This window comes from Ixodes scapularis, unplaced genomic scaffold, assembly GCF_016920785.2.
Source record: "Ixodes scapularis isolate PalLabHiFi unplaced genomic scaffold, ASM1692078v2 PGA_scaffold13__105_contigs__length_92229423, whole genome shotgun sequence".
NCBI classification, from domain to species: domain Eukaryota; kingdom Metazoa; phylum Arthropoda; class Arachnida; order Ixodida; family Ixodidae; genus Ixodes; species Ixodes scapularis.
This window is the reverse complement of record NW_024609839.1, coordinates 73,169,737-73,197,542: the sequence shown is the minus strand read 5'-3', so window position 1 is coordinate 73,197,542 and position 27,806 is coordinate 73,169,737. Positions and strand designations below refer to the sequence as shown.

The 27,806-nt window shown below is 45.8% G+C and overlaps 2 protein-coding genes across 3 annotated transcripts; both read right to left on the bottom strand.

Moving 5' to 3' along the window:
- Positions 1-29: 29 nt before the first annotated feature.
- Positions 30-10,072, bottom strand: LOC120836294 (serine/threonine-protein kinase PLK4). Its single transcript, XM_040207234.1, has 8 exons — positions 9,898-10,072; positions 9,437-9,532; positions 8,332-8,430; positions 7,656-7,883; positions 4,501-4,589; positions 2,756-2,952; positions 145-278; positions 30-62 (listed from the first exon to the last, which is right to left on the bottom strand). Exons 1-8 carry the CDS (start codon positions 9,949-9,951, stop codon positions 30-32), a joined length of 930 nt encoding a protein of 309 aa, XP_040063168.1. The 5' UTR covers positions 9,952-10,072.
- A 3,160-nt stretch (positions 10,073-13,232) lies between these two features.
- On the bottom strand, positions 13,233-27,729 carry LOC120837696 (E3 ubiquitin-protein ligase TRAIP). Of its 2 annotated transcripts, XM_040207239.2 has the most exons (5): positions 27,060-27,729; positions 25,918-26,031; positions 21,076-21,312; positions 19,778-19,862; positions 13,233-14,456 (listed from the first exon to the last, which is right to left on the bottom strand). In XM_040207239.2, the coding sequence occupies exons 1-5, from the start codon at positions 27,545-27,547 to the stop codon at positions 14,259-14,261; spliced, it is 1,122 nt and encodes a 373-aa protein (XP_040063173.1). In that variant the 5' UTR covers positions 27,548-27,729; the 3' UTR covers positions 13,233-14,258. The 2 variants fall into 2 exon arrangements, with proteins under 2 accessions (XP_040063173.1, XP_040063174.1); XM_040207240.2 differs by lacking the exon at positions 25,918-26,031 and having other exon boundaries at positions 27,060-27,665.
- Positions 27,730-27,806: the final 77 nt, after the last annotated feature.

Here is a 27,806-nt window from a genome sequence, read left to right as displayed (position 1 = left end):
ACTCTTGCAAGGTTATTAAGCGGCTGAAGCTACACAGGTCTAAATTGCATTTCGTACAGTGTCTTAGGAGTGTGGCCGCGGCTTTAGGGTCGAACGGAGTGTAACGGCATTCGTCGCGGTAACGGGCGGTCCCATCGCACTCACCCGCATGTTGCGTGCCCAGAGGCTAGCTGGTCGCAAGCCCGTGGTGTTGAGGGGAGCCTTGGGAGGTCCGAGGCTCGAAGGCAGGGGCCTCAGAGGGCATCCCGCCTGGCACATGAAGGCCTGTTCGGGAATGCCTGAGTAAAACGCCGACGAGAGCCTGTCTTAAAACGGCGAAAAGAGGGCGCACCAAGGATGAACACAAAAGAAAGGAGCACGCCTCCAAATCAGCCAAACGGACCAACAAACATTGTTGAACTAAGAGCCAAAATATTAGGCAAAAATAATTTCTTTTCATAAAGTAATTAAATTTACAAGTTTAGCTCTTCCCCGTTTTTTGTTTTTTTCAAGCTGAAAGTCTCTATTAGCAACAGTGAAAAAGCAATGCCAGTGGCAGGCACGAGTTTATACTTTTTGGGCAGTCGAGTTTCTTCCTTGCTGATTACAAGGTGTTTGATGGTGTCAAAAAAATGCTTTGGAAGCTTGCTCCTGCACCCAAACAGCAGCATGAAACAAATGTGAAGCATTCTGTTCTCTAGAGTGCCTACTCCACCTGCAAGCCGGCCCATTAGTGATGCCACGGCACTGAAAGTGCGGCCATATTTGAGTGCTGGTTTCGGCATCGCTTTACATTGGCAATTTCACAATACCTATTCCGAATTTTGTGATACTAAATAGCATGCCAGAAAGAGTAAAGGCCGGGGACTTAGAATATACATATATTTATTTGGGAGAGCTCCAGAGATTGCCGGAGTAGCCCTTTAACAAAAGTGCATGTCACATGTGCCGTTTCGCTACTGCTCCAAGTGTCAAAGATGCTATCCGAACATGCATAGTAATGCAATGAGCTCACAGCACATCTCCTGAAGTGTCTTGTTATCATAGTTTTCCTCAATTACATTTTTGACAGGTCGGCAGGCATGAGGGCTATTCAGCAAATTCAGCGAAGCATGGAGCTTTACCAAATTTAGACACGAGACAGAGTTGCTTTTGGAATGGAATGGAGCACGGGTACCTTAAAGGGGCCCTGCAATCATATTTAAGCGTCTAACTTTTTTGCGGTTTTGACGTCTCTTGGGGTTCGGGCAAGCCAGCGGGCACGGAGAGAGTAACTAAATATCAGTGCGTCATGTTTTAATCGGACGACACGGAAACCTCCTCCACCTACAGGGGCGACCCGCGGTGCCGAAAGCGCACGAATGTGAAGTCTTTGGTCCTGGCCTTACTACTAGTCAGAGCCGCTAAAAGCTTTTTTTTTTAGTCGAAATACAAAATATAAGTGGCGCAAACCATTTCATTTATTTATGAAAGTAGTTTTTGTTCAGCATTTTAGATCAGAAAAGAAACAAAAGCAGCTTATAAAGTAGGGAAACAAGAAATGACCTGTCGACATACCCGCCACCAAGCGGTGGAAAAGGGGGCGCATACTAAAAGGGGGTAGTGGGATCAGGCACTGACGAGCGGCGAGTGTAAAAAGGTCCCGGATGTATGCGGCGGCGCTGCAGACGTCAGCAGTCGTACACAAGCTTGAGGATCTGACCGGTTCCGAAGGCCTTCAGGTTTGGCTTGCGATTTGGCCGTTTAGCAGTATGGCAGCTGTAAGTGGCTCCCGTTCTGAACTGATCTTTACCCCGTCTTTGCTGTCGTTTGCAGCCAATAAAGTGTCGTGCCAAATTAGTCTTTAATCGTGCAGCAAATGCAATGCGAGCCGCCCTGGTTACCCGCTTCATACAGCCTATCCAACACGTGCTTTAGTGGCACCCTCTCGAGCCGTCGACACAGAGTGCGGCAGCCGTGAGCGCTTGCTGAGCTTACTACCCTTTCTCTAGTTTACGGCCGCTCAAGCCATGACCAACGACGTCATGAAGGAGGTTATTTTTTGCTTGTTTTTGTAATTTTAGTTTGCCTATAACTTTTAAAATAAAGCAAAATTCGAGAAAAGAAAACTTTCATTAACTCACTACGTTCAGTGCGCTCAGGTTCGGTGCAAATTAAAAACCAGTCAAAAAGTTGTTGCAGGGCCCCTTTAAGGCAAGACTTCATTTTCATTCCATACTTTCGCCTAAATCAGGAACAAAAGTTGAATCGTATCTCGAAACTATTTCAACCTTCCGGTATAAAAATCGGCGAGCTCCTGAAGACAATTTGCTGAGAAAAGTCCTTGATACAAAAAACTTTTCAAAATAAAACCACCATTTTTTTTTTCTATTTATCCAAAAGGAAGTCAATTACTACACTCAGGAGGAATAGACATTTTGTCAAAATCTGGGAACATGGGGACACGTGCTGCCCACGCTCACCTTATATAAGATCCGAGGAAAATTACTAAAATCGAGCATCGACAAGTGCACGAGCAGAGTGACTTTTATTTTAGATTTTGCCTACAAGAAAGCTGAAAGGCCGTGCACTGCAGACATCAGCACATGTAACTACACTCGCAGCATGGTTCTTCGTCCTCAGCTAATTTAGAAAAAAGTCTATTCAATTGGTGTAGTACACTAAAGGAAGTTCTAAGACAAACGGATGCGTGCGGCCAAACACTTTGAAATCGGGTGGCAGCTTGCGCCCCCTATCTAGTGTGGTGCAAAACATGGTCAAAACCGGCGACACCTACGGCGCAGGGGTATCCTCTGCCTCGGATCCCTCTGCAACAGCTGAACCAGGAGTAGCCTCGCCTGGCTCGAGAGTCCGGCCGGCACTTCGAAGGAGCAGCCCTGTGCCGGAGGCCGCCCCAGCAGGAATGTGTGCAGCATCACTCCGAGGCTCCAGACATCCGCCTCCAGTCCGTGGGGGTCCCGAGAGGCTACCTCGCTGCGACAGGAAAAACGACTAAAATAAGTCAAATTCGGGGGACCTACCGTAACATCCCAAGAGATGGCGCACAAAAATCAAAAGCAAATCGGATGAAAATTAGAAATGGGCTACTTTCGGAGTGAAACCAAAAAAAGTTGGAAAAAAGACGGTGTTTGATTTTGTGACCTGCGAAACTTGCGATCGCAGGGAGGGGCGACGAACCAAAGACGGCTGTCCTTCCCACGCCTTGGAAAATTCAAATTCCAAACACCTGAAACTGGGCACGCAAACATAGTTTTGTAACAAATTTTATGTCTATTTCTTTGGGAGCTCAACACGGAGGTAGTGAATATTAAAAATAAAGCAAAATCGGAGGCCGTGTACTTCCTATGCCCTATACCAGCTTGCTTGTCGTCTGCATATTGGTTCACGAGCTCGCTTCCAGGTGGCTTGGTGAATGCAAAAACACTAAAAACCTAATGGCAGCGGCTGGCAATGAGCAAGGTAATTGCAATAATTAATACTTTCAACAAAATGTATGAACAGTGACCACCTGGGAGCAAGCTCGCAAACCAGTGTGCAGACGACGAACGTCGGTATAGGGCATAGGGAATGCGTGGCCACTGTTTCTGCTCTATTTCTAATATTTAACCGCCTCTGACTTGAACTCTAAAAAGAGATAGACATCAATCTTCTTGCGAAACCATGTGCACTTGTACATTGTTAGGTATGTACGTTTGGAATTCAAATTGTGCAAGGCGTGCCAAATGTGTTAGTCCGTCCAGCTGCACCCTGTACCTGTTTAAGAGTTGAGTTACGCCGTGCGGACTATATACAGGTGCCGACCACCGTAATATCTTGGGATACCCTACTTAAAAGCGAGAGCAAATCAGGTAAAAATGAGAAGTAAACTAAGTTTCGGTGTGCAATAAAAAAAATTCTTAAAATGCTATTTTTTTATTTGTGAACTGCCAAACTTGTTTTCAGATTGAGGAGCAATGGAGCATAAACAACCGTCCTCTTCAGTCAGCAACGTTCGCTTATCTTCTGCCGCAGCTATCTAACCCCTCCTCCGTTGAGGTCATCATTGACCAGGGCACTACAATTACTAAAAGTGAGCTATCTTTCTGTTTTTTGAAAAGTAGACAATTATCTAAAATATAGAGGTGGGCCATCTTTCAAGTATGCAGGAATTTGTTTTTTCTAGTTTGTTCATTATGACAAAACAGACAGAATATTATCATGATAATTTATATATCATACAAGCTTGTTTTAAGCCAGTAAAGTGGGCACTTGTCAAGGTGTCCTGTGTACGATGATTTTTTTCTGTGCATACTAGTCAATATGTGCAAACTATCCAACAAAAAACAAAAACTCATTTTAAACTAAAAATTGCCCGTGCGCACTGTACACAAGGTGGAAGCTATCGTCCTGAAAATATGTCAATCAAAAGTGCTTACAAATAAGCCCCTCACATTGTACTTTGTATTAGTAGCGCAATATAACGTATTAAGTAGTCTCGGAGACATTCTAAGAAAGCATGGTGCAGCCTCGGGAAAAACTTACGGAGACATGAAGTTTGGCGTGCCACACATCGTGGTGTGACGTTCCCAGGGACCCTTGAGTTGTGTGGCCAGCCCAAAATCTGCAATTTTCTGCACGTCGCAAAACAACATTAATCATTGGCACTTATTAGGCAAGCTCTTAGTGGCTTCTCTCCCATGTTTTCTATCCGCTTCGCCTAAACAATGTGCCACAGACGCGCCAGCAGCGCGAAATGTGCCTGTAAAATCTGCCTTAAACCAGCCTCCACAAGGATGGACAGAAGTAGAGTCTAAGCTCATTACAACAGACCTGGTTACAACAGACATTTGGACATAACATACCGATCTGTGAAGTTTGGCTGGTTTTCCTCTATGTACCATTGACTCAACTTCATATCTGCATAAAGCACACTCCTTTTACAACAGACCGAAATCTTGGTCAAAATCAAGGTCTGTTATAACGAGCCTAGACTAGATATTGCACACAAATACAAAACGAATTAAGGATTTCCTTAGAAGCACTTCTTTCGTAGCTGTACCGGTATCACAGGCACATTTACAATTATGCGAGTTGTGTTCGTCTGTGTCGCAGCCACGGGAACTTCATCAAATGAACAGCACTCTGGGCATAACGACATAAACAAAACGAAAGATAACCAAAGCCGTGAAACGCTCAATCTCCGCAATGTCATTGGCGACGTCAGTCAATGCCCTACAGTCGCGGCACTCGCGGGAAGAAAGAAAAACGAAAGGCAAACAATTCTATGAAAAAAACAACAAACAAGCAGTCCAGTGTTAATCCACGGTTGGCTTTGTTATCACGAGAATGCACCTTACTGCAACGAATGGCAAAACGCGTCGGAGTCTTTTGGCGTCTCGCAACAAGCGCAACACTAACAGGCAGCGATGCCAAGACTCCCACGTCTGCCGCTTTGCACAGTACACTTGTCGAGCTTCGGCACGCCTGCCGCTTGGGACTGCTTGGGGATTCCCTAACGATGGCGTAATGTGTAGGCACTTCTCCTAGGTGGCATTGGACAGATGGATACCGCCAAACTTTTACAATGTGGAGAGCAACGTCTGCTTCTTTGCTGGAGTTGTGGTGACGTCCGAATGACACCGAGCTCCGATTGAAAGGATAGTGGGTAGTCCTCAATGCTAGATGCCTTCAGGTCTACACACTTATTTATTTTGTTCAATCAGCAAATAAGAGCTCGGTATTCTGACATCCTCGCAACCCCTGTGCAAGAAGCAGACAAAGTTGCGCTTCGCATTGGGCGGCGGCTTGCGCCACCTAGTCAAAGCTTTTAATTTCAACAATTGACTTCGACTAAATTCGGAATTAGTTAAAGGGACCATGAAAGGATTTTTCAGATTTTTCCAAATGAAGACCAAATTAATCTTTAATGTTCATGGAACCCAGAGCAGGAATCTGTTTTCGTCTTATTGCCTCCAGTTTTGCACCAAAAAAAAGATGAAAACTCATGTCTGCTTTCCTCCTCGACCTGACCATCAACATGTGAAATTGCGGGGCCGTGACATAAAGTATGCCTTTCTACAAGAAACAGAAGTTCTTTAGGCCGAGTGAAGGAGCCGCATCAGTCAAGCGTCGCGTTACGTCGACGTTTCGGCACAAATATGTCGGAACGTCACCTACTGGGGTTTTTATGAACACCAATTGCTTCGTAGAACTCGTTGGTCTGCGACACTTGTGCAATCAACAACATGGCTATGGATATGTCGCAGCTGAGTAAAGTGCAGCTTAAAATGCTTCGGTATAGTGAAAGTATGGGCCTTCTTCCGTCAGCCACCAAACCCAAGCGGCAAGATGAGAACTCCCCCGAAGAAGGCTGTATAAGTTCTGTGCCAGAACCTGCTGCAAAGGAGTGGCGATTACTCAGTACAGAATGGTAAGTCCACATTTTGGCTGCAAACACAAAACGCTGTAAACAAAGTAATATAAACTCCTAATGAAATTCCTTGTGAAGAAACCTCTTGTGCTCTCGTTGACTCTGTGGCTTATGCAACTGAATATTACACTCTGTCGATTCCATGGACGGTATTAATCGACAATTTCATAGTTTGAGAGTACAGTTTCAGTGACACACTACTCATATCCAATACGGAAGCTAAATTCAACTGACGTCCCCCAAAAAATGGGAAAAAAGGCTCCGACACTATGGATGTTGTGGTTACTTTGCTAGGTGACGCAAGCTAACGCCATTACAGAAAGTTTCGCCACAACTCATTAATTAATCCACCCACTCATACACTCAGCTTTGTTGCAAGCGTTTAAGGTAGACAGTGTAAGATATAGTCCGTTATTATTTGCCACAATTTCGTGCCAAAAATTAGGATTTAACCTTCCTAATCTCACATGCTAGTTTTCCTTTGATCCCGTAAACAATATGCAGTCAGTAAAATTATGTCTAAAATGGTTTCATGGTCCCTTTAAGAGCTAGGAAGAATTTTCCTTTGTGACGTCACAGCAACTGTGAGCATCCGATGGGCACTGGTTGAGACTAAAACTCACGTTCATTCTACAAAAACGTATGATAAAGCGGATCGTCAATGCTGTGGCATAGCTCTGTGGTAAAATGCCTGCTTCGCAAGCAACAAACCCAGGTTCAATTCGAGAGAGGTCCAGGTGATTGTTTTTTGAGAAGCCGACAATATTGCGACGGACCCATTAGACTATTGCGCCAACTACAACATCAGCAACTACTACAGCGAATACGGACGTCATTTCCAATGGTGAGAAGAGCCACAACTATTGCCATAAAAGCTGCCTCTGTGTTACATCCCAGGGGTACTCTAAATGCATAGCGCTTATAAATCCTGCTACGTCATGTGTCACGGGACATAAGGGCCTCACTTGGTGGCACAATGTCAAGTTATGTCATGGTATTATGTGATGCCCCGTGACCATCGGGAAAGCGCGTCGTCGTGCGACGCCAGTGTCACGCTATGTTGCGTGACTACTGTCATGGTGATGGCGTTACGTGAAAACCGTCCACTAAACTTAGTGGGACATCTTCCTCTCTCCGTCGAGGTCAAAACTTATCGACGTTAAAGCGCCAAGAGTCGTACGGCATCGAACATTGTACCGGCATGTCCTAAACGCCCGCAAAAACCGCACGGAGCCACCGAGGAACCTCTCGGAGCGTGCGAGCTCACCACGTGAAGGTCCCGCGTCAGCAGCAGGTTGGACAGGCTCAGGTCTCGGTGCAGGATGCAGTGGGAGTGGAGGTAGAGGATGCCGGAGACGATTTCCCCCAGGAGCCGGCTGGCCTCGGGTTCGGTGAGGGGGCCGCCCCTCGCCCGGAGGTAGCCCTGGAGCTCGCCACCCTCGCAGTACTCGATCACCAGGTAGACATACTCGCGGTCCTCGAAGTAGTTGAAGAGCTGCACGCAAAGAGGTTGCAACGCGACCACAGAGAAAACGCCAACTGCATTTTTCTATTAACGCAAGAGAGGGCCGAGAAAAATATGCGAAAAGCTAAGTGTCTTATGGCCGCCGACAGGATTAGAATAGCGGGGAGGTCCTTCGGTAACGTGCCGCCTCTAGCGTGAGCTCCCTATGCTTTGTCGTTCTGGGAGCCTCGAGCATGCATGTGCAGTTAAAGCACAGCGGAAGTCAACGAGCGCTTGCGGGAGGCCGAGCGCCCGAAAGAGACGCTCTGCCAATCTCATCCTGCCGATGACTATGCAGAGCGCAAGTTCGTCTGCTATTCATGAAAAAAGGCGCCAAAAGCTGTCTTTAGCACTCCACGTCACTAACAGATTCTCGCAAGTAGAATTTTTCAAGCAGAGATTGCGAAATGAGCCTTCAGCGGTACGGAAAGCCCCATACCTCGACAACGGAGGGGTGCTTGAGTCTCGAGTGAATGGCGACTTCTTGCTGCACACGGGTGCTGCTCACGCCCATGCGCTTCAGGGCCGATTTGTCCACCTGTCGCAAAGAGCGGCGCATCTCAAAAAGCACGACGCTGACAATTTAACAGACAGTGTTAGGTAACTCTCAGCACCTTCGAATGCGAGTCCATGGTCATATAGCATTCGATCCCAAACAGGAAGTAAAGATCAGAGCAGAATGCTGCAAACTGTAAGTGCTGACATTGGTGGTTCTGAGAGAAAGAATGAGAAAGAGAGCAACAGAGAAGTAGAGAAAGAAAAGTCCGTGAAGATGAGGCACATTCGTCTTGCTGCGACGAGATGAAGTTGCTCGAGTGCGTGTCAACTTTGGAAATGATGCGTGATGCCGGTGTTTTCCTGCAAAATAAATCTAGAAAAAAATCTATATATAGGCCTCACAAGTGGTGTTTTGCTGCTTCTTTGCGTATATTAAAGCGTCGCCAGCAACATGGGCCCATTGGGACTGCCAATGTTATGCATCTATGCTCCGTCGTCCCAAGGCGGTCGAAATGCATAAGACCTTTGCCTCTAGATTACTACATGAACTCTATGATCCCAAAAGACCCCTCTCATAAACAATGTGTACCAATAACTAGAAGGCACAAACAAACAAGGCAATGGCAGAGCAGCCAACACCACAGAATTAAGTAAAAAAAGCTATGTACGACGACAATGAAGCCGTATGTGTAGCACTCATAGATTTAGAGCTCGCAACAGGATCTTTTGAATGCGTCATTCGGGATTTCCAGAACTTCCAATGGGGCACAGATTCAAAGCTCACAATAATTACGCTTGGTTTTCTTACATAATTAATGTAACTATACTCCGAGTTACCCGTGCCAGTGCCTTAACTAGTAGTTCCTTCATCAAGAGCTAGTTACGAAAGAGGCACAGGTAACCCAAAAAGAGCAGGGTCCAATCATGTACACATGTTTAAGTTTGAACGGATCTTTCTATTCATTTGTTATTTATTGAATAAAGGTTGTCACATTAAATAAACATGACGAAGTAGTGAGGGTACTGCCACGCCAGCTGCGACTCACCATCTTGATGGCTACTTCAAGTCCGCAGTTCTTGGACCGAGCGCGGTAGACCTGAGCGAAACCGCCCTTTCCCAGGAAGTTGAACACTTCGTAGTCCTGCGGTGCGACGATCGAGTGTGATGCGCAACACTCTAGCCAGTGACAAAATGAGAACGACAGAGCGACAACGCCGTGCATTGGCTGCCCAAGCACGCACGAGGATCGCACGAGACACCAAACTGTAATCGAAGGCACGGATGTCGTTTAGCGGGCCTCACACAAGAGTCTCAACCTACTGACATCTCAAACAGTCTGGTAGACACAAAGAGAGTGGCCTTAGCAGCACACAAGCACTCAAAAACTTACCGAGACGTCAGGAAACCTGTTTAGAAAACTATGACGGGCACAGGGATGTCGTTCAGCGCTGCACCGAGCGTTTTGAAAAGCGTAACCGACGAGCGGTGGATTCAAGTCGAGCATACCTGTATGGAATCGCCTAGCTTCGTTGAGATTGAGTTGTCCGTGTTGACGACCATCGTGAACCCCTCGGCAGAACACGAAAATCTGCCGAGAGAATCAGCTCGAGCTCCGTCGAAGCAACGCTACAGCGCTACAGCGACATCCACGAAGCAACGGCAGCTGCCATATTTGATTTGGCCGGCGACACGTGATGTCGTTGCTGATGGGCCGACGCACATCAGGCGCGGCTCATCGGCGAAATGGGCGAAATGCCACGCTATGCATTGTGGGAGTCGGTTGGCCGGTGGAGTTTCGGTTTCGATCATGGGAGAGAGCTCTCTATACTTCGTTTCAGCTTCGGTCCAGACGCAGCCGATGCTACAAGCGCGAGCATGTGACCCAGAACAGTGCTTGCACTGCACGAGCGCGCGTGCTTGGCAGGGATGCTGAAAGCCCGGAGCTCACGCTTGTAGCTTTGGCTGCGTCTGGACCGAAGCTGAAACGAAGTATAGGTCGCTACTTATGCTTCTGTGATTCACGATCGACTGTGTAGCACGGTAAACATCACAAACTGGTTGCACGACATTTATTTTTAGAGCGCAGCTCTTAGGCGCCCGTTTCCGGCTTGAGCGGCGTCGGCGTAACTGCGCGGTGCATTATGGGTAAATTTCCCCGCTCAATTTATCGGAAAATTTTTCCGCTAAATTTAGCGGATAAATTTTTCCGCCAAATTTAGCGGAAAAAACTTTCCCGCTAAATTTAGCAGAAAAATTTTCCCACTAAATTTAGCGAAAAAATTTTCCCGCTAAATCTACCGGAAACATTTTCCCACTAAATATAGCGGAAAATTTTCCCTTAAATGGGAGGTGAGCAGGAGAGGAGGAGGGGCATAGCCTCCTCTCCATACCTTTCTCTCCTCCTCGTCAAGAGCTGCGTTCCAATTCGGCGTTACAGGGAATTGTAAACGGCTTTCTTTTTTTTTTCTTTTTTTTTTTACGGCGGAGCTGTTAAGGGCTATACTACGTTTCACCTAGGGTGCCTCAATGTCCTTCTGTTTAGGGTGATGGCACCCTTTGTAGCACCCGATGCCGACAGCACGCGCGCACGGGTAAAATACAAAGAAATCGATGAAAACAAAATGTCGCCGTAGTACAGTCAGCGCCACGAGCGCGTGCAGGGACACGTTCTTTCACGCGCTTCTGAACAAAAAATAAAAATAAAAGTGTGAGACAAAATGGCGAGATGTTTCCACCCTAAGCAAAGCGCACATGAAGGCACCCTAGTTTCACGTTATGTTGTACCGCAACGAAGGCTAGAAGCGCGAGCTCCTAGCTTTGGCAGCTGCCCTTGGTGCACGAGAGCTTGTGCCGCCGAGATGCGCCCTAGAACAAGGAGCTCACGCTTGTAGCCATTCCTGCGGTACAACACAAGGTGAAACAAAGTATAGTTTCCCCAGTATCGTGTCCGTGGACAAAGGTCGACACAAAACGCCAGACAGCTACCACAATCTACGAGCGACGGCGGCAACCAGACAACCTGCTTGCCGGTTATCTGGTTGCCGTCGTCGTTCATGGATGGCGACAACCTTTCCACTTTGGTTTTCACCAAGGAGGAAAGGCTGAATTTCTCTAGGCATCGTCCTTGAGGTCGTCCAAGACGTCGTTCCCGAGGTCGTCCTCTGGGCACTGTCCTTGAGGTTGTTTTAGACGTCCTCGTGGTTATGAAATAAATACCCCCGGATCGTTATATATATGTCCGATTCTTTAATCGTTCAAATAATCAATTACACCAGCACTCATTAATCCTTACATTTATATATACTTCATTCCCACCATAGTACAGCTTCACTGGTCTTCCTTCTTCACCAAAGTGGAAAGGCTAAAAGATTTTGCCATTTTCTGCTTTCCTTTTTGTATTTTAGGGGTGGGGTCGTTAGTTACCGATCAGCCGCCCACTCCGGGCTACTGAAGACACACGGCCTGCACCAAACTGGATATGAAATCCGCTATCCACGCAACATGCCGAGATGCCAGCCACGTCGGTCGCGTTTCAGAACACTGGTCTACGTCCAGGCTTGGATCCCAGCAGACGCAGTTTGTGCAGGTGGCTGAAATTAATCCCGAGTTCTTTGCCGACGTATGTGTGATGTACTGGTTAATTTGGAATATTGCAAGGGTATACTCAACTGTTTAGGTTACAATCGGTTGGCGATACGAGAAGTGTCGTGTCTGGTCTCCGACCGCGCTTATTAATCTGTGGCTTGCAAGTGTCCCGTGCTTCTCCATGGCCCGCCGCTCGGCTCTCCCCTCCTGGAGTCGAACACGGACGTAATACACGGCAATATGTTTGATATAGACTCGACGTAAGCCTTACCTTTGGATCACTTTCCTCTTCGCAATGCCGAATAGAACTCGTAAAGGTTGAAATAGAGCTTAGCAGTGAGGAAACCGGAAAAGGATGTACAAACATAGCTTACGTTGTACGTGGTTTTGTCCGTCCCTTACTGTTTTCATTCGTCAAAAGGTTAGCGGTGCAAAGTGAAATGTGATCGAGCGTTCACCATCGTATCAATCACGACTGTGCGCACACAAGGGGCTTGGGGGATGGAAACTACGGCAGTGTGCCAACCTAAGTTTGTCAGAAAGCCTGCCCTACAGGGTCCAAGTACAGATTATTGGCATGCGACGCAGATACGCCCAAGTGAAACAAAGATCTTAATCAGTTCCAGGACCGATTGTGTTCTTCGATTGGGTATTGGAGCACTGAAAACCCGATACACCGGGACATTTACACCCAGCACTGCCGGCTATTGAGCACTTGAAGTAATACTGCATCAGGACACAGTGACACAATCTCCCGGTTGTGCACGACTCAAGTAAACTGGCGATTCGGGACACCGCACAGCGTTGAACCAAAACCGAAATCCATGCGCGCTCCGCTCCTGGCACATAGGTTCCCAGAATGCAACGCTCACAGCGACAGATTTATGGAAGTAGTCTATAGGGGGTATTGACTGGACACCATATTTGAGGGCGATGGTTGGAGCACATGCTCAGAACGAGCTCACATTAGGCTGTTCAGACCGGCGATCTTGACGGAGTGGAATGTGCATTGCAAAAGAACTGCGGAAACTCTCCATCAGCACGCATACAGATATGGCCACCAGTGAATACTCCCTATGGATTAAGGTTGAATTCCAGAAATCAAGCAAGATTGAATTGCTTAGCTGTTTGCACTAGCTGGCAATGCAGAGAAAAACATCTGCCTGTTACACTTACACTGGGGTTTCATACACCTGAAGAACGTAGTTGCGTACCCATTACGCCCATACCCCATACGACTAAATAACACGATTGTTTAAAAGTACATTTATTTATGCTTGGCAGATAAGAGTTCACTATTCTTCCATTAATTCAGTTTTCCTTTTTGCAATTGTTAAGTTTAAGTGTCAAAGCAAAAAAGACGTGTATAAGAGTGATTGTTACGAATGGGTTCTGCAAGAAAATGCAAACAAGTAGTTTTTTTGTTTTTTTAAGATGTTGCATACAGTCAGTTTATTCTCATACTTCCATTTGGCCCAAAATATAGTCGACAAGCTGCACTGCTATTAATACACACAACTGATGCCCAAAATTTAAAAAAAACTAAACAATGGGTTCACAGGCATACACAAATATAAAAATATTTTCTGAAAACTTCATGCGCGAATTCCCTCGTTTTTATTCAACACTCATCAGCCCCCAAACCACTGAGACCTAGAAAACATTCATGCTACTTCCATGTTGTAGTACAAGACACAAAAATAAAACTGGCAGACATTTGGCTTGTCACATAAAACACTGAATGGCAGTAACGTGAATCTGGCATAGTTAATCAAAAGTCGACACAAAGCAGGAACGCATCTGCAAGCTGTAGAAAGTTCCCTAGTCTGGAAGTAAAAAAAAAAAAAAAAAGCATAATATACATAAAAAAACTAGAGCTTTAAATTTAAAGAAACTAAACTTGCGTCTAAAACCTAAAAAATCTAAAACCTGCAATTGTTCTCAAACTGAAAAAGCATCTAAAGGCATTCATGCTACTTCTACACAAAAGACAAAAAAAAAAAAAAATCTTGCTTGCTTGTTTCAAAGAAAAGGCAATTGGTCCAAAACGGGGGCACATCTGCAAATCGTGAAAAAAAAAAACAAAAAAAAAATGTTTTCTTGAAAATTGCTGAACGTCCCCATTTATCCGGCCCAAAACCACCATAGTCGTTACACTGTTTCCACATAAAAGGTAGAAGCACGAGAGAAAAAAAAAGAAGGGTCAAGAACACGAAACTTGCAGAATTATTCCAAGTCAACATATAAAAAGAGCGCTCCAGTGGGGAGTGTGGAGGAAGCGTTCACGGACGAGTCGAAAGAGCCTTCGACCCGACAATGTGCTTGGAGTGTCCGCCGAGACCGTTGTAGCCGGTTCGGATGACAGACGGAGGGGAACCGGACGACGAAAGGCCGGGGCGGAACAGGTTCCCCCGCGTGACCAGTGGCAGCCTGGTCGGCACGGCGACGTCGCCCGGCTTCTTCCAGGCACACATGACGATCTAAAACAGAAAAAGCAGATGACAAACTCAGTCCAGCATCGGATGAGTACATGCATGCTTCAAGCATGTTCGCTTCACACATATTTACACTTCGATTGTCTGCAGATAGTTTTATTGAGAATGCGTTTTACGAGTCGTCTCTCATGGGAAAATTGTCTAGAACGAGCGTCGTGAACAGGCGCCATGAACAAATGTCACGAACAAGTGACACACTGAGAGTGTTTAAACACTACATCAACGTTATATATATGAAATTTATATATACAGTTCGAACACCAGGTCGGTGTGGTGGCAGTCGGATACTAGTATAGCCACTGAGCTGCATAGTACAGCTGGCTTTGGGCGGGTAAACGATTTCATTTGAATGTGCCGCAGAAGGCAGCATACTTTGAATGTGGACAGAAGGGAAGTGTGAATATTCAAATTTGAATTGAACAATGATTGCCCAAATAATTTGATTAGACTTTCGAATGTCTATACCCATTTTTTCCTCAAGAAAAAAAACAACCGCATCTCCACGTGGTGAATGACGTTGATTGGGGCGAAGCTCTAGTGGTGCTTGTCTGCGTAGACGGTGAGCCGCAGCATGCCGAGCCTTTCGTTTGTTTTCATCCATGTCAGGAAGAGAATGTGTGGTATGAAACGTGGTTATACACACATTTGAGCATTTGACCGCAGCACCCTCTCGTCTATAAACGTTGAGCCAATGCATGCAAAGTTTAAGGCAATTATATACGCATTTGACCGTCTCCTGTATAGACGTTGAGCGGCTACATGCAACGTTTCATCCATGACATCCCCAGCTCTTGAGTTACTACAACATCTCAGAGCCCCCTACTTGTCCCGCAGTCGTGGCCGAGTGGTTAAGGTGATGGACTAGAAATCCACTGGGGTATCTCCGCACAGATTCAAATCCTGTCAACTGCAGAAAAAATTTTTTTTTTTTTTTTTTTTTTTGCTTTACACAAGCAAGTTGAGCTCACGAGCACGAGCACCAGCAAGATCGATGTGAGCACGGACGCCGGATGGACAAGGCTAGACCCTAAAGGAGCTTCGCCCCTAAAAAGCAAATTCTGTGCACTGGTCATACGCGGTGCAAAGTAGTTCTTACGAGATTTGGTTGTCTGAGGAAAAAGCAATGCTTTTGGCACTTGGAATGTGGAAGTCTTGATAAAGTGACATATCTAACCTAAAACTTATCTACCTACCTATGTCAAATTCTTTACATAAAGGGGGAAGTCAGTAATGCTACGCGAGGATTGGGACTTTTTTTACTACGGCCCTTGAGGTGAAAACAAATATAGTATTAAAATTTTGAAATATCTCGATACATTGAATATTTGTACTGCTTGCAGAAAGACCGGTTCATTCTGGAACGCTGTTCTTGTATGGAATAGTCCTCACAGTCCGTGACAAGTTTGATTTTTCAGTGCGGTATCAGTTACACCCAGTGTTGCCAATAGTGGTTTTCCCACTATATTTAGCGGCTTTTGGTTTTGTCTAGCGGGAAAAATTATTGTTTTGCGGGAGGAAAGAATTTTAGCCATTTTTATTTAACAATACTGTAAGCCTTCATTTGAAGGCTATTACAGGAGAGGTGAACAGTTCATACAAAAAACATACACAGTCCTATAATAACACACGACACAGAAAATTGTAACACTGTCAATAATATTAGCATATACATCCTTCCAGGCTTATACTTATTGGGAAAAACAACTGTTCTAAAAACAAATCAAGAGTAGAAATATCTTTTGAGTTTACAACACATTGTGGAAGACCGTTCCATTCTTCAATTGTTTGTGCAAAACAGGAATACTTAAAAACATTGATTCTACCGTAGTATGGTTGAACCGCCATGTCATGATTTAAGTGTCGTGATCGCTTATGCCGGCCCTTCTTTCAGATACAACTACGAGTCAATTTTTAATTGCCTAGTATATGGGGTAAAAAAACGGTCTTAGCCTTGCTATCCTCTGTCTAGTTTCTAATGGCTGGAGGCCACACTGATTCAGCATTCTAGTCACAGTCTGTTTGTCTATACTTAGAAAGAATAAAACGCACAGCCAACCTTTGAATCTTTTCTAATGTGTCTTTGTCTATCTTCTTAGTAGGACTCCCACACCAGATTCATATATTCCAAAATAGGACGTATCATGTCATCTTGGAGTTTTTTTTTTGGAGGTATAAAATTTTTATACCAAATTACCATCAATTTTGCATCTGTGAGATCCATAATACGACAGTCGTGATTGCTTACTCTCAGTAATATTGTGATCAGTTAAAGGAGATGTCATCAAGATATCACTGTGCAGGGGTGAGACAGGTGAAACAGGTTTTGGAGCAATTTTTGGAGCAGGAAGTATAGGATTTTGGAGCAGCTTAGGAGCACAAAATTCTAGTTTTGGAGCAGCAGTTTATGCATTTTGGAGCAACTTCGAAGCAGAAAAGTCTACAGTTTGGAGCAGATTAGGAGCAGAAGATGTTAGAGCAGCTTATCAGCCAGTTAAATAATAAAAAATCTGACTTTTCTTTTTAATAATTTTTTCCCACCCTGGTTCCATTAAGTGATCAGCGCCAATATGCACAGAGACAAAATATTAAAAAAAAAAAAAAAAAAACGGGAAAGGCACAAGTGAGTTTAATGCGCATAGTTGACAACAAGAAACACAGGCTTGCCGCAAAGTTAGGTGGGCGCCAGGTACTTCAAGCTTATACGAACTGGCGCCAAAGCGCAATTGTAATGCAAAACTTTTTAAAGCGGTGATTCAAGAGCATGAACAGGGAAACACGGTTTGCTACAACCAGACATCGATCGGAAACTCGTAGAAAGCGCGTGCAGATAGAAAAAAACTGCACACAAAAGTGAGTCGCAAGGTAAATAGTGAATTGGTAGAAAAACTACGCCAAGACAGCGAGACCGCGTGACAGCGCACCGTAGCATGTAGTCGCGAATGACAGCGTAAAGTAGTAGCACGAAAATCGGGAAAATACCACGTATCGTAGGCATAGAAGGGTACTACAGCTAAAATCTTCGAGTTCGGCTGTTGCTTGCACCACCCTGTACCTGTGCCGTATACTTTACTCCGACGAGATTGAATGTTGCCAACCAAGCGCTCGTTTCCCGCTAAATCTAGCGTCGTCGCAATTATTTTTTTTAGTTACTTTTGGCACAGTGTGGCGCAATTTTGACCGATTTCGCGTTTTTGGCGCAACTAGGCGCAGAAAATTGGGTTTGTATCAAAATAGCGCAATTGGCGCAGATGTCACACCCCTGCACTGTGTCAAATATCGGAACACAACTCGCTTCTTTTGCACACAACTCTGAATAGCTCGAATGTGTCAATGTGCCTTTGAATTTTTTGTCACAGCTGCAAGATAAAATAGGCCCAATGAAGTATGCCCATTCCGCAATTTTCAAGATTCGCTTAAGATAGTACAGTCCTTCTCAACAAGGTGACTGTCCACCTTGTTGCGCACAAAAAGAACAAAAAATTGCAGCAACTAAATGTAAATGGGACAAACTCAGTCTTGTTCGCTGGAACAACCGTGAAACAACTGTTGCCTTCTGGGACGAGGTCAAGAAATACAGGGATGCCTCCAACACAAACCCCTTCCTTTACCTTGCTGATTTTGCTTTAGCAACACTTACTGTCTAGGTTGAATGCAGAGGTTGAGGACATGTTCAGCCAGATGAACATAGTCAAGTCCAAGCAGAGGAACATGATGTCTACAGAGATGACCAATTTCATTATGACAAGGAGGGACAAACTATGGGACAAACTCAGTCTTGTTCGTTGGAACAACCGTGAAACAACTGTTGCCTTCTGGGACGAGGTCAAGAAATACAGGGATGCCTCCAACACAAACCCCTCTTGACCTTGCTGATTTTGCTTTAGCAACACTTACTGCCTAGGTTGAATGCAGAGGTTGAGGACATGTTCAGCCAGATGAACATAGTCAAGTCCAAGCAGAGGAACATGATGTCTACAGAGATGACCAATTTCATTATGACAAAGAGGGACAAGCTATGGGACAAACTCAGTCTTGTTCGCTGGAACAACCGTGAAACAACTGTTGCCTTCTGGGACGAAGTCAAGAAATACAGGGATGCCTCCAACACAAACCCCTTCCTTGACCTTGCTGATTTTGCTTTAGCAACACTTACTGCCTAGGTTGAATGCAGAGGTTGAGGACATGTTCAGCCAGATGAACATAGTCAAGTCCAAGCAGAGGAACAGAATGTCTACAGAGATGACCAATTTCATTATGACAAAGAGGGACAAGCTATGGGACAAACTCAGTCTTGTTCGCTGGAACAACCGTGAAAGAACTGTTGCCTTCTGGGACGAGGTCAAGAAATATGGGGATGCCTCCAGCACAAACCCCTTCCTTGACCTTGCTGATTTTGCTTTAGCAACACTTACTGCCTAGGTTGAATGCAGAGGACATGTTCAGCCAGATGAACATAGTCAAGTCCAAGCAGAGGAACAGGATGTCTACAGAGATGACCAATTTCATTATGACAAAGAGGGACAAACTATGGGACAAACTCAGTCTTGTTCGCTGGAACAACCGTGAAACAACTGTTGCCTTCTGGGACAAGGTCAAGAAATACAGGGATGCCTCCAACACAAACCCCTTCCTTGATCTTGCTGATTTTGCTTTAGCAACACTTTTACTGCCTAGGTTGAATGTAGAGGTTGAGAGCATTATCAGTCGGATGAACATAGTCAACTCCAAGCAGAGGAACAGGATGTCTACATTTTGACAATGAGGGCTGGCCTCCGAAGGGAGAACGAACGCCGTTCTAGCTATGAATTCCCATCGGATCTTCTAAGAAAGATCAGTACCATGGAGGTTAACCTCGGCAAACCCGGCGGCGACACACCAGGAACCATTGGCACCAGCAAAAAACATCAAGGTGCCGATGAAGCAGACATCTTTCTGCGAACAAAGGGGCGTGGCAAGACAGATTTCCAGTCAGAAAGAAAAAGAAAGCCTCCTTTTAAATTTTTAATATATATATACATATATATATACCGTGATTATACTGCTGGGCAAGAATTAAAGCAATAAAATGTGTTCAAAAGTAATTTTCGCACAATGTCTTCAATTTAGTGGTTTTTAACGGTTTTCGGTGTCCCGACTGCGGGTTTTCAATCCTTGAGTTGGCAACACTGACCTTCTGAGACGAGAGCCCGACTTTGTTCTCATTTCTGTAATCGAGAGCAGAAATAGTCCTACTCAAGACGAGCATTTGGCCAATCGTGAAAGGCCGGTCACAGCGATGCCAATAGTGCTAGAGAGCATTTACATACCTTGACGCTTGGGGACGGAACTTCGGGAGACAGCGTAGTTTCGGGATCTGTCAGGCGTGGTCGCTTCAGCCGTTCGGGTGCTGGGCTGCACAAAAAAATAAAAAATAAAAACATTTTTATATGAAGCGTGGTACTGTTCTCGCTTTACGCTCAAACATTCCGAGAAACCAAGTCGCACTATTGATGAAACATTGTGACAGAAAACAGCTAGACCCTTTGAAACTCTAGACTCGCCTACGGTATCGAAACTTGGGGTGAAATAAGAATCATGATATTAGTAAATGATAATCTCACGCTAGTATTTTTTGCGGACGGCTATATTTTACGTTCCAACCGACAGATTCTGGAGAGCGCTTAAAAATCGGCCTCGAGGCGGCGCGATGAGTCTCGGGATATTTGCCCGTGAAGTCACGCTCGCAACGTCACGAGCCCAGTAACGTCAAAGGGTAATTATGATCGTTGTCGCAAGGTGGCGCCACCATGATCGTCAATGCGTTACAATCCCGCCAAGTGGGAACACCTGAGGTACAGTGTACTCAAACTGAGAGGTGTGCAAAGTGCCACTCGTTCCCGCGCGCCTCCATCGGACACAACACGCCGTGGCGCTGCCCCTGAAGGGCTCGTGACGCGAGACATTCCAACGAAGCTCAGCCCCCCAACTACCTGCCAGGTGGTAGTGGGGAATCGCTTTAGTCATTTCAAAATTGCTTTTCTTGCGTTTACGGACGAAAGACTGGTGTATGCGAGCTGCTGTTATAAAGGAGACCACGTCTACACAAAGAAATGCAAGAGGCATGCAATGCAATGTGACAAAAAAAAAAAGCGGCACTAAAAGGGTTAATACAAGGCAACCATAAAAGTCAGTTTCCCAAAATTGTTTCAAACAATGCGTAGCCTGCCGTCCGCCTACCATTAGGACAAATGCGTCTGGTCTCCGAGCCACACACACTTTCAAAATCATGCCACAAACAGGTTCTCTATACATCGCACAGTTTTTATTTTTAGAAATGCGGCACATTAAAAAACAGAACCTCATGTTGCTAAAAAGCAATCAAGCATTACACATAGTTTTTGTGTAAGCATCAAATATATTTGGCACTGGAAAAAAATCGGCCACTTACGTAAAGTCCTTATTTCAAACTCTGTAGACGACCCACCCACTGAAAAGCGCCACACCACTGTCTCCTTCCAAACAGAAAAGTCCGTCTGCTGTGTTCCCTGTCACCATCGCAGCTAAGTGTCTACCGAATGGATGCACACAAAAACGCCGAGTTTGAGAGGTGCTCGGGGAGACGTACCTTTCTTGCAGGGAATGATCGAGCAGCATGTGATCGTGGTGCCTCTTTTCCTTCAGGATCCTAATCCGCTTCTCAGCATCCTGAAGCAACTTCTTCGTTTCCCCCACCTCAGCCTCCAGCGCCTTGAGCTCCACCACCTGTCGCTTGGCCCGGGCAGTCCAGTGGCTTGCCTCCTTTATCAGACGTGTCACCTCGTTCGCCATATTGGATCGCGAGTCCTTTGTCGACTGCAGTTCCCTGAAAAAAACCGACCGAGGTAGGTATGTTCACCATACGGCTGCTCTCGTTCATCCAGAAGCATCCCTCGGTAAGGGGTACTCCGGCAATTTTACGAGCTAGCCCAATGAACTACATTTTCGCAATTAACGGCCTTTACTCCTTCCGATATGCTATTTAGTGTCGCGAAATTAAAAATAGTTATTGTGAAATCTACAAATAAGAACCAACGCTAACACCAAAATTCAAATACAGCCGCACTTTTCACTGCTGCGACATCAGTGGCAGGCAGGCTTGCCAGTTGAGCAGGCAGTCTAAAATTATGCCGTCACGCTCGTGCACGGGTGCTGAAGCGTACTTCCAAAGCATTAATTGCACACCATGAAATTTTTTGTAATCATTTGGGAATGAATCCTATAGTTCAAAGAGTAAACCCCTACCTTCCGCCGGCGTCACTTTTTCAATCTTGCTGGTAGAGACTTTCAGTTTGAAAAACACAGGAAGGACCAACACTGATTTCAAAAACTTGTGAAAAAAAAAGCTAGAGTTACACCTATGCACTTCTTATGAGTTGTGAATGTGAAAGCATGCAAGCCGCTCGTCCGCTCCCTTTTTCGTCTGCTGCATACTTTTTTTCGCAGGTCAGTGCGCGCGCTCCCCTGGGTACGCTGACCTCGGACGCTCCGTGTTAACGGAGCACTGATGGACACGCAGCACCATGGGGCGAGCGGTCGTGGAAACTGACGAGCGCAGCGGCCAATACCAGCCCAGTCGACGCGCGCCAGCCAGTGGAACCGAAGGCGAAATCCATCAGCTTTACTTCGCTCCTTTGGGATCAGGGAAACTAGGTGCCGTTTTCGCGCTTAAAACTGACGACGTCAGCTCGCTCCATGGGACCCCAGTTAATGCTTTCGCATTAAAAAGAAATACATATATTTTGGCCAAACATTTGGGATACCATTTCAGCCATGTTGGTTGGAGTGTTTAGAAAAGTGTCAAGCAAATCTGCGACCACGAAGAAACGCCAAAGTACCCCTTTAAGTCCCGTTCGCACACTTAGTTTGCATGCTGGCACCATCTACGGGGCGAATCTGGAACTATTATTTGTGAGATCAAATGCATGTAGTATCCATAAGAGATGGTCGTTTATAACATCAAAAAGTTTTTCTAGCCGAGAAAGAATAAAAGAGTAAAATATATTTATGATGACGACATCAACCAGGTAGTGCAGTTCAAGTCACCGTGCCATGATTCGCCCACCACCATCACCTTCCTCATAATTAACTGCCGTAGCATTAAAAATAAGATTGACGATTTTTCTAGCCTCATTGGTTGTTATCGGCATAGAATCATAGCTAGCTGAAGAGGTAACAGATCGTAAGGCGTTTCCTGGTCACTTCATTTGCTACAGGAAAGATAGAAATAGTCATGGCGGAGGTGTGTTTGTTCTCAGGGAAAGTTTCCCGCTAGTGAGGAAATTGACATTGTGCGACTTCAACACTAATGCAGTTTCCCCACTAAATTTAGCGCGGAAGCTGCATTGGTGTTAAGGTCACGTGACGTTGCATGACAACAGGAAGTCGCGACGTCATTTCTGTTGCCTCACATAAAAATTCCAAATACCCTAGCTAAAAACAGCTTCGCTGTAAAAGAGGAAATCTACAGAAACTGCAGGTGTTCCACAACAATTCAACACATGGTGCCAGTGCCTTCTCTCATTGCAAGACTATTTAAGACGCAAGGTCATAAGCAGTTGCAAGTGTGTGAACCAGCCTTTAGAAATGACAAGTCTTTTCGTTACTGCAGCACACCCAGAAGTGTACCAAGGCTGCTTCGTTGCAAAGAAAACCGTTTTACTAAACTGTTCCTGCAGAAAGAGAGGAGCGAGGAACGATCGTGTGGAAGAGTGGAAACAATCAGCTGTGGCCAGTTGCTACCAACAAAGAAACACAAAGCGACGAAATAGGTAAACAATGTAGGAGAGTAGGGGAGAGTAGTAGTTCACCACTAAAGTAAGGCCAAAAAGTTCCTTCTTTTTTTAACTGGATATGCACAGCCTACTTTCCTATTAAGGGACACCGACAGCCCCAAAAATATTTTTAGATTTATTATAATGTCAGAAGACTAACCAATCCATATTTTGCTACAGACTCTGATATATGTTTACTAAAATAAAAAAAATGCAACTGCTCGAAACTGAAACTGGACTGGGGAGGAACAAGAAATATAAAGGAGTGAGAGTTGGCAGGCTTGAGTAGACAAGCAGTATTCGTCAAAAAAGAATAATAATAATGACAAAAATAAAAAAAGGGCAACTTCAAGACAGTGTGCAAAACTGTTTCCGAAATAAAATTTGGGGGTGGCCTATTCGCGACTCCAGCAAAACGGACGCCGCCAAGCGGGAAAACTGGGAACCAGTCGGTCCAGGTCGCTCCGAGCCCCGCCGCGTCCCTGGTGGCTTTCGCGGACGCGTGTTGTCGGCGCGTTGGCGAACAATTTTGACGAAGGTTTGAAAATTTCTTAAGTTTGCCTGAGTGTTCATTAGTGTGGTGAAGCCTCAGTAGATTGTTTCCTTCCATCAAGTGTTTGAAAGCCCGTTTACTCCACAGCACACGGTCGCATGCTTTCAATTTTTTGGATGGGGAGGAATCACGGAAAAACGTTTTGATTTCTTGTCTGTTTCTAATTACATTCAAAGTGACGACTGCTTGGTAACTGATAAGTGGTTTCTTTATAAGGATGTAGAACAGTGGACTGAGGTCAACAGACGAAGTGTTTCACTGGAGGGAACAACAATGTTGCAGTCAAGTGAATGGGAAGGTTCGATAGCTGCTTTTCTTAATTAAGTTTGGTTGTGCTCGATTAGCTTCAAGATTGAGCAACTAAAGCCGGCCGGTGGGTTGGCTATTCATCTTGGCTGCTTTTCGCCGAAAAAGACCACACTGAAGGAGTTGGGCTAATTTCGCAATTACTTGATTCAGAAAACCTGCTCGCTGCAAATGATGAATGAAGGAAATTATCTGCTTTCAAAAGGTGGGGGACGCGTCTCGCAAAGTTAGAAGCTGTCACGTCATTGAGATCTATCGCGCCTCCAATATTTATATTATAACCCCAGTCGGAGCCAGCAGCAATATACGTCTACATTGCTCTGGTTGACCGGCCACAAAAAATACTCATTTTATCCGTTCAGGATTCGAAGTCAAGTTCAATGCAGAGATGTCTGAGTGAATCTCCGATGAAGACTCTCCTCAGTTTGTCCGCATTCGTCTCCGTTCTACCGGCTAGAACCGTTTAGCTAAGTTTAAGTAGTATCTCTCTGTTTGTCAAATATACTTTTATTCAGCAGTTTACCTAATAGTTAGTCAACTAAGTTCATATTTCAACCCGAAGAATATACTAATATCGCTTTAGTGGAACATAGTACGTAATATAATTCATAATCCGCATATTCGTCAAAATGACTTCTCGATTGCTACTAAAACCTGAATTTAAATACGAGTATCAGCTGCTTAGTGAAGCGCCAGCAGGTTAACATGCTCCTTGGCTCAAGAAGCGCTTGCTTTATTTTTGTAATTTTCCTGCAGCCTGTGTTCTTGACCGAGCACACGACTGGAGCTGTTTCTTGAAACGCGGACACGCACAAAAGCTCAATTTCGCGGACAGACAGGTCGCATGCTCGAGGCATGCGAGTTAGCTAAAAATTACTCTCGGTGGAACAATTTTGTAGCCATCGCCGCTTTCCTTAGATGATCAAAACTAATTAGAGTCTATTACCGTTTCTCCGGAGCCCATAGTTTCGGTTTTGAACGAAGTCTCCGAAACGAAAGTTTGACATGAAAAGAACCATAAACACCGGGAAAACGAAACTATGCTCGGCAAGTTTATGCGCACCGGCTACACTTAACCGTCTCAGTTCAAATACGCATAAAATTGGGCATTAAACAAAAGAAAATCTGTTAAATTGAATGCGCCACCCATTCAGGCGGCCCGGCCGAGCCGACGCGACCTGGACCCAGCCGCCATCTTTGTTTGGTGGTGGCGCCTCCTATAGGTCGCTGGAGTCGCGAATACCACCTAGAGGACAAAGCATAGACCTTTCACCTTCCCCCCAACCCTATAACGCCATCGCTAGTGGATTCATGTAGCGCCGCCTCGCTTGCGTCAGAACGACTGCCAGCGCGTCTCGCAACGAGCGTGACACTAGCACGCCAAGATTCTTGTCAAGGTTTAGCAGGGTTGCCGCCTACGGGTGGGTTGGCGATCCACTAACGAGAACGTCGTGCACGGGCCCGGTCTTCTAGGAGCTATTGATCTGGCACGCCCCAGCGAAGCCGAGGATTAATCTTGATCACTAGGAGACATTTGGACATGCAACTGAAATCTTGGCTATGTGGCGCCCTCTTGGCAGTACGCTCTTGTTGGAGTGCGGGAACCTCGGTCGGGATTCAAATCCGCCACCTGGGGACTTGTAGGCCGGCACATTGCCTCGCAGCCACCGAAGCGGCCCGAAAACAAAAACCCCGGTGACATAACCAGATTGACATGAACTAGGACCCCCAATTAAAGCCAAGTCGGCATGAAACTTGTGCCTTAGGGTTAGGCAACAAACATGTTGAGAGAAATTACCGTTTCAGGAGACAGCAGTATGTTGCAAGCTGCTTCTGCGTCCCATAGCCGTCGCCGTAGGACCTGAGGAGCTCTTCGGCTTCTTTCGATGTACTCTCCATCAGTTTCCTCACACTGAAAGGAAAATAAAAAGAAGAGGTAAAAAAAGGGGACAGTCTATACAGGTTCAGTTACTGCACATTCTACCGACACAGTTTACATACTGGTGGCATTGTGCTGATTTAAGGAGCATTCATAGACCAACTTCTCATTTATAAAATCATGTCCGCTCCCTCAAGAGCTTTAAACACTGCTCAAGAACCCACTTGCGGAAGAGCGAAATCCTTGTGCACACTGGATGGATGAATGGGTACGGCTGAACTTTTTAATTAAAATCTGGCGGTGGCTTGCACCATCCAGCCAAATCTACAGTCAGTAGTTGGCATCCTTTAAGGATGCCAACTTCTATCGCATTTTTAGTAGGGAAACAGACGAAGCACGAGCATAAATTTTGGATTTCTAGGATGCTTGGAGCCCGTAAGATAAGTTATCACCAAGAACAGACAATCTCAGAAACGTCTTTGGTGCCCCTTTTAATATTCCTTTTCAAGCATAATTTTCGGCTTGTAAACTAATGTCTTTTTTTTTTTTTTTTTTGCATTGTTACAGGCTCTATATTTTTTTAACAATATCACGCGAACGCTGACCGGCCGTAGATCAGCGCCTTATCGCGGAGTGAAACAGGGGAGCCGGACTATGCGCGTGTGGCAGAAGGCACACACCTAGCCTCGCTGACTTGCTGTTTCACGCCGCGATAAGGCACTGATACGGCGGGTGTTCTTCGAATTTTTTTTTTTTTTTTTGATTTATCCGAAAGCACGGGACCCAAACTATTGGGGTACAATAGTCAACACGTGTGACAGAGGCAAGCGAGCCTGCCATGCCGCGCAGTTTGTGAGCTATTCATAGTGAGCAAAAAGAGAAGCCCGGGCCCAAGAGACAGCGGGTCGGGCTGGGCCGGGTTCATTGACCCGTGCAGGCCTCCGGTTGCCTCCACCTGCAATCCCGCAAGACGCTGCGCCCAGTATGTCCCGGTAGCGTTTCCCCAACTCTGGCCCGGGGTTCTTAAAGGTTACATAACCAATTACTGTGAAAGAACTCACTTCTCGCACTCCTCGAGCCGGGCCCTCAGCACGATGTTCTCGTCCGACAACTGCCTCTTTTCGGCGACCTCTTTCTTCATGGACCGCAGTTTGCTCTCCAGCAAGTTCCGGTCACCAATCGCCGTCATGTACTTTTCCTTAATCTGCTGGACTTCGTCTTCGCGCTGAATGAGGAACGCCTTCAAAGCGTCAGCGGCTTCCTGCTGCTTGATTTTCTCCACGCCAGCGGCCCGCAGCTTGGCTTTGGCATCGTCCAGTTGGTTCTGGAGACTGCTCACGTCCTCGTCCCTGGACTCGGAAGCGGAAAAGAAGAGCTTGAAGATCTGCCGCTGTCGGAGAGGCTTGCGGCACGTAGGGCAGGTCTTGGACATCTCGTGCCAGTGGAGAAGGCAGAGTTCGTGAAAAACATGGCCGCAGGCAGTGGTGTTCACGTTGTCGATGCTGGTGCGGTCGAAACAGTCCATGCAGATGCTGCATGTAACACGCATGGTTGTGGAGTCTAGCGCAAGTTGAAACGAAGCTACACTTTTCGGACAGGTTCTAAATAACCTACTGGGCGTACGTCAGCGTATGTGCCACTGCAGTAACTGTCCTTAACCTTTGCGCCTTCCTTCCGCCCAGCGCTGCCGCGCTGCCTGCTGGCTTTTTGAAAAAAACGCCGCCTTTGTTCAATGTTGCTGACCCAAGCGGCGAGCCCGCCAAGTTTAGATAAACACTAAATACGTTTTCGAACATAAAACCTTTATT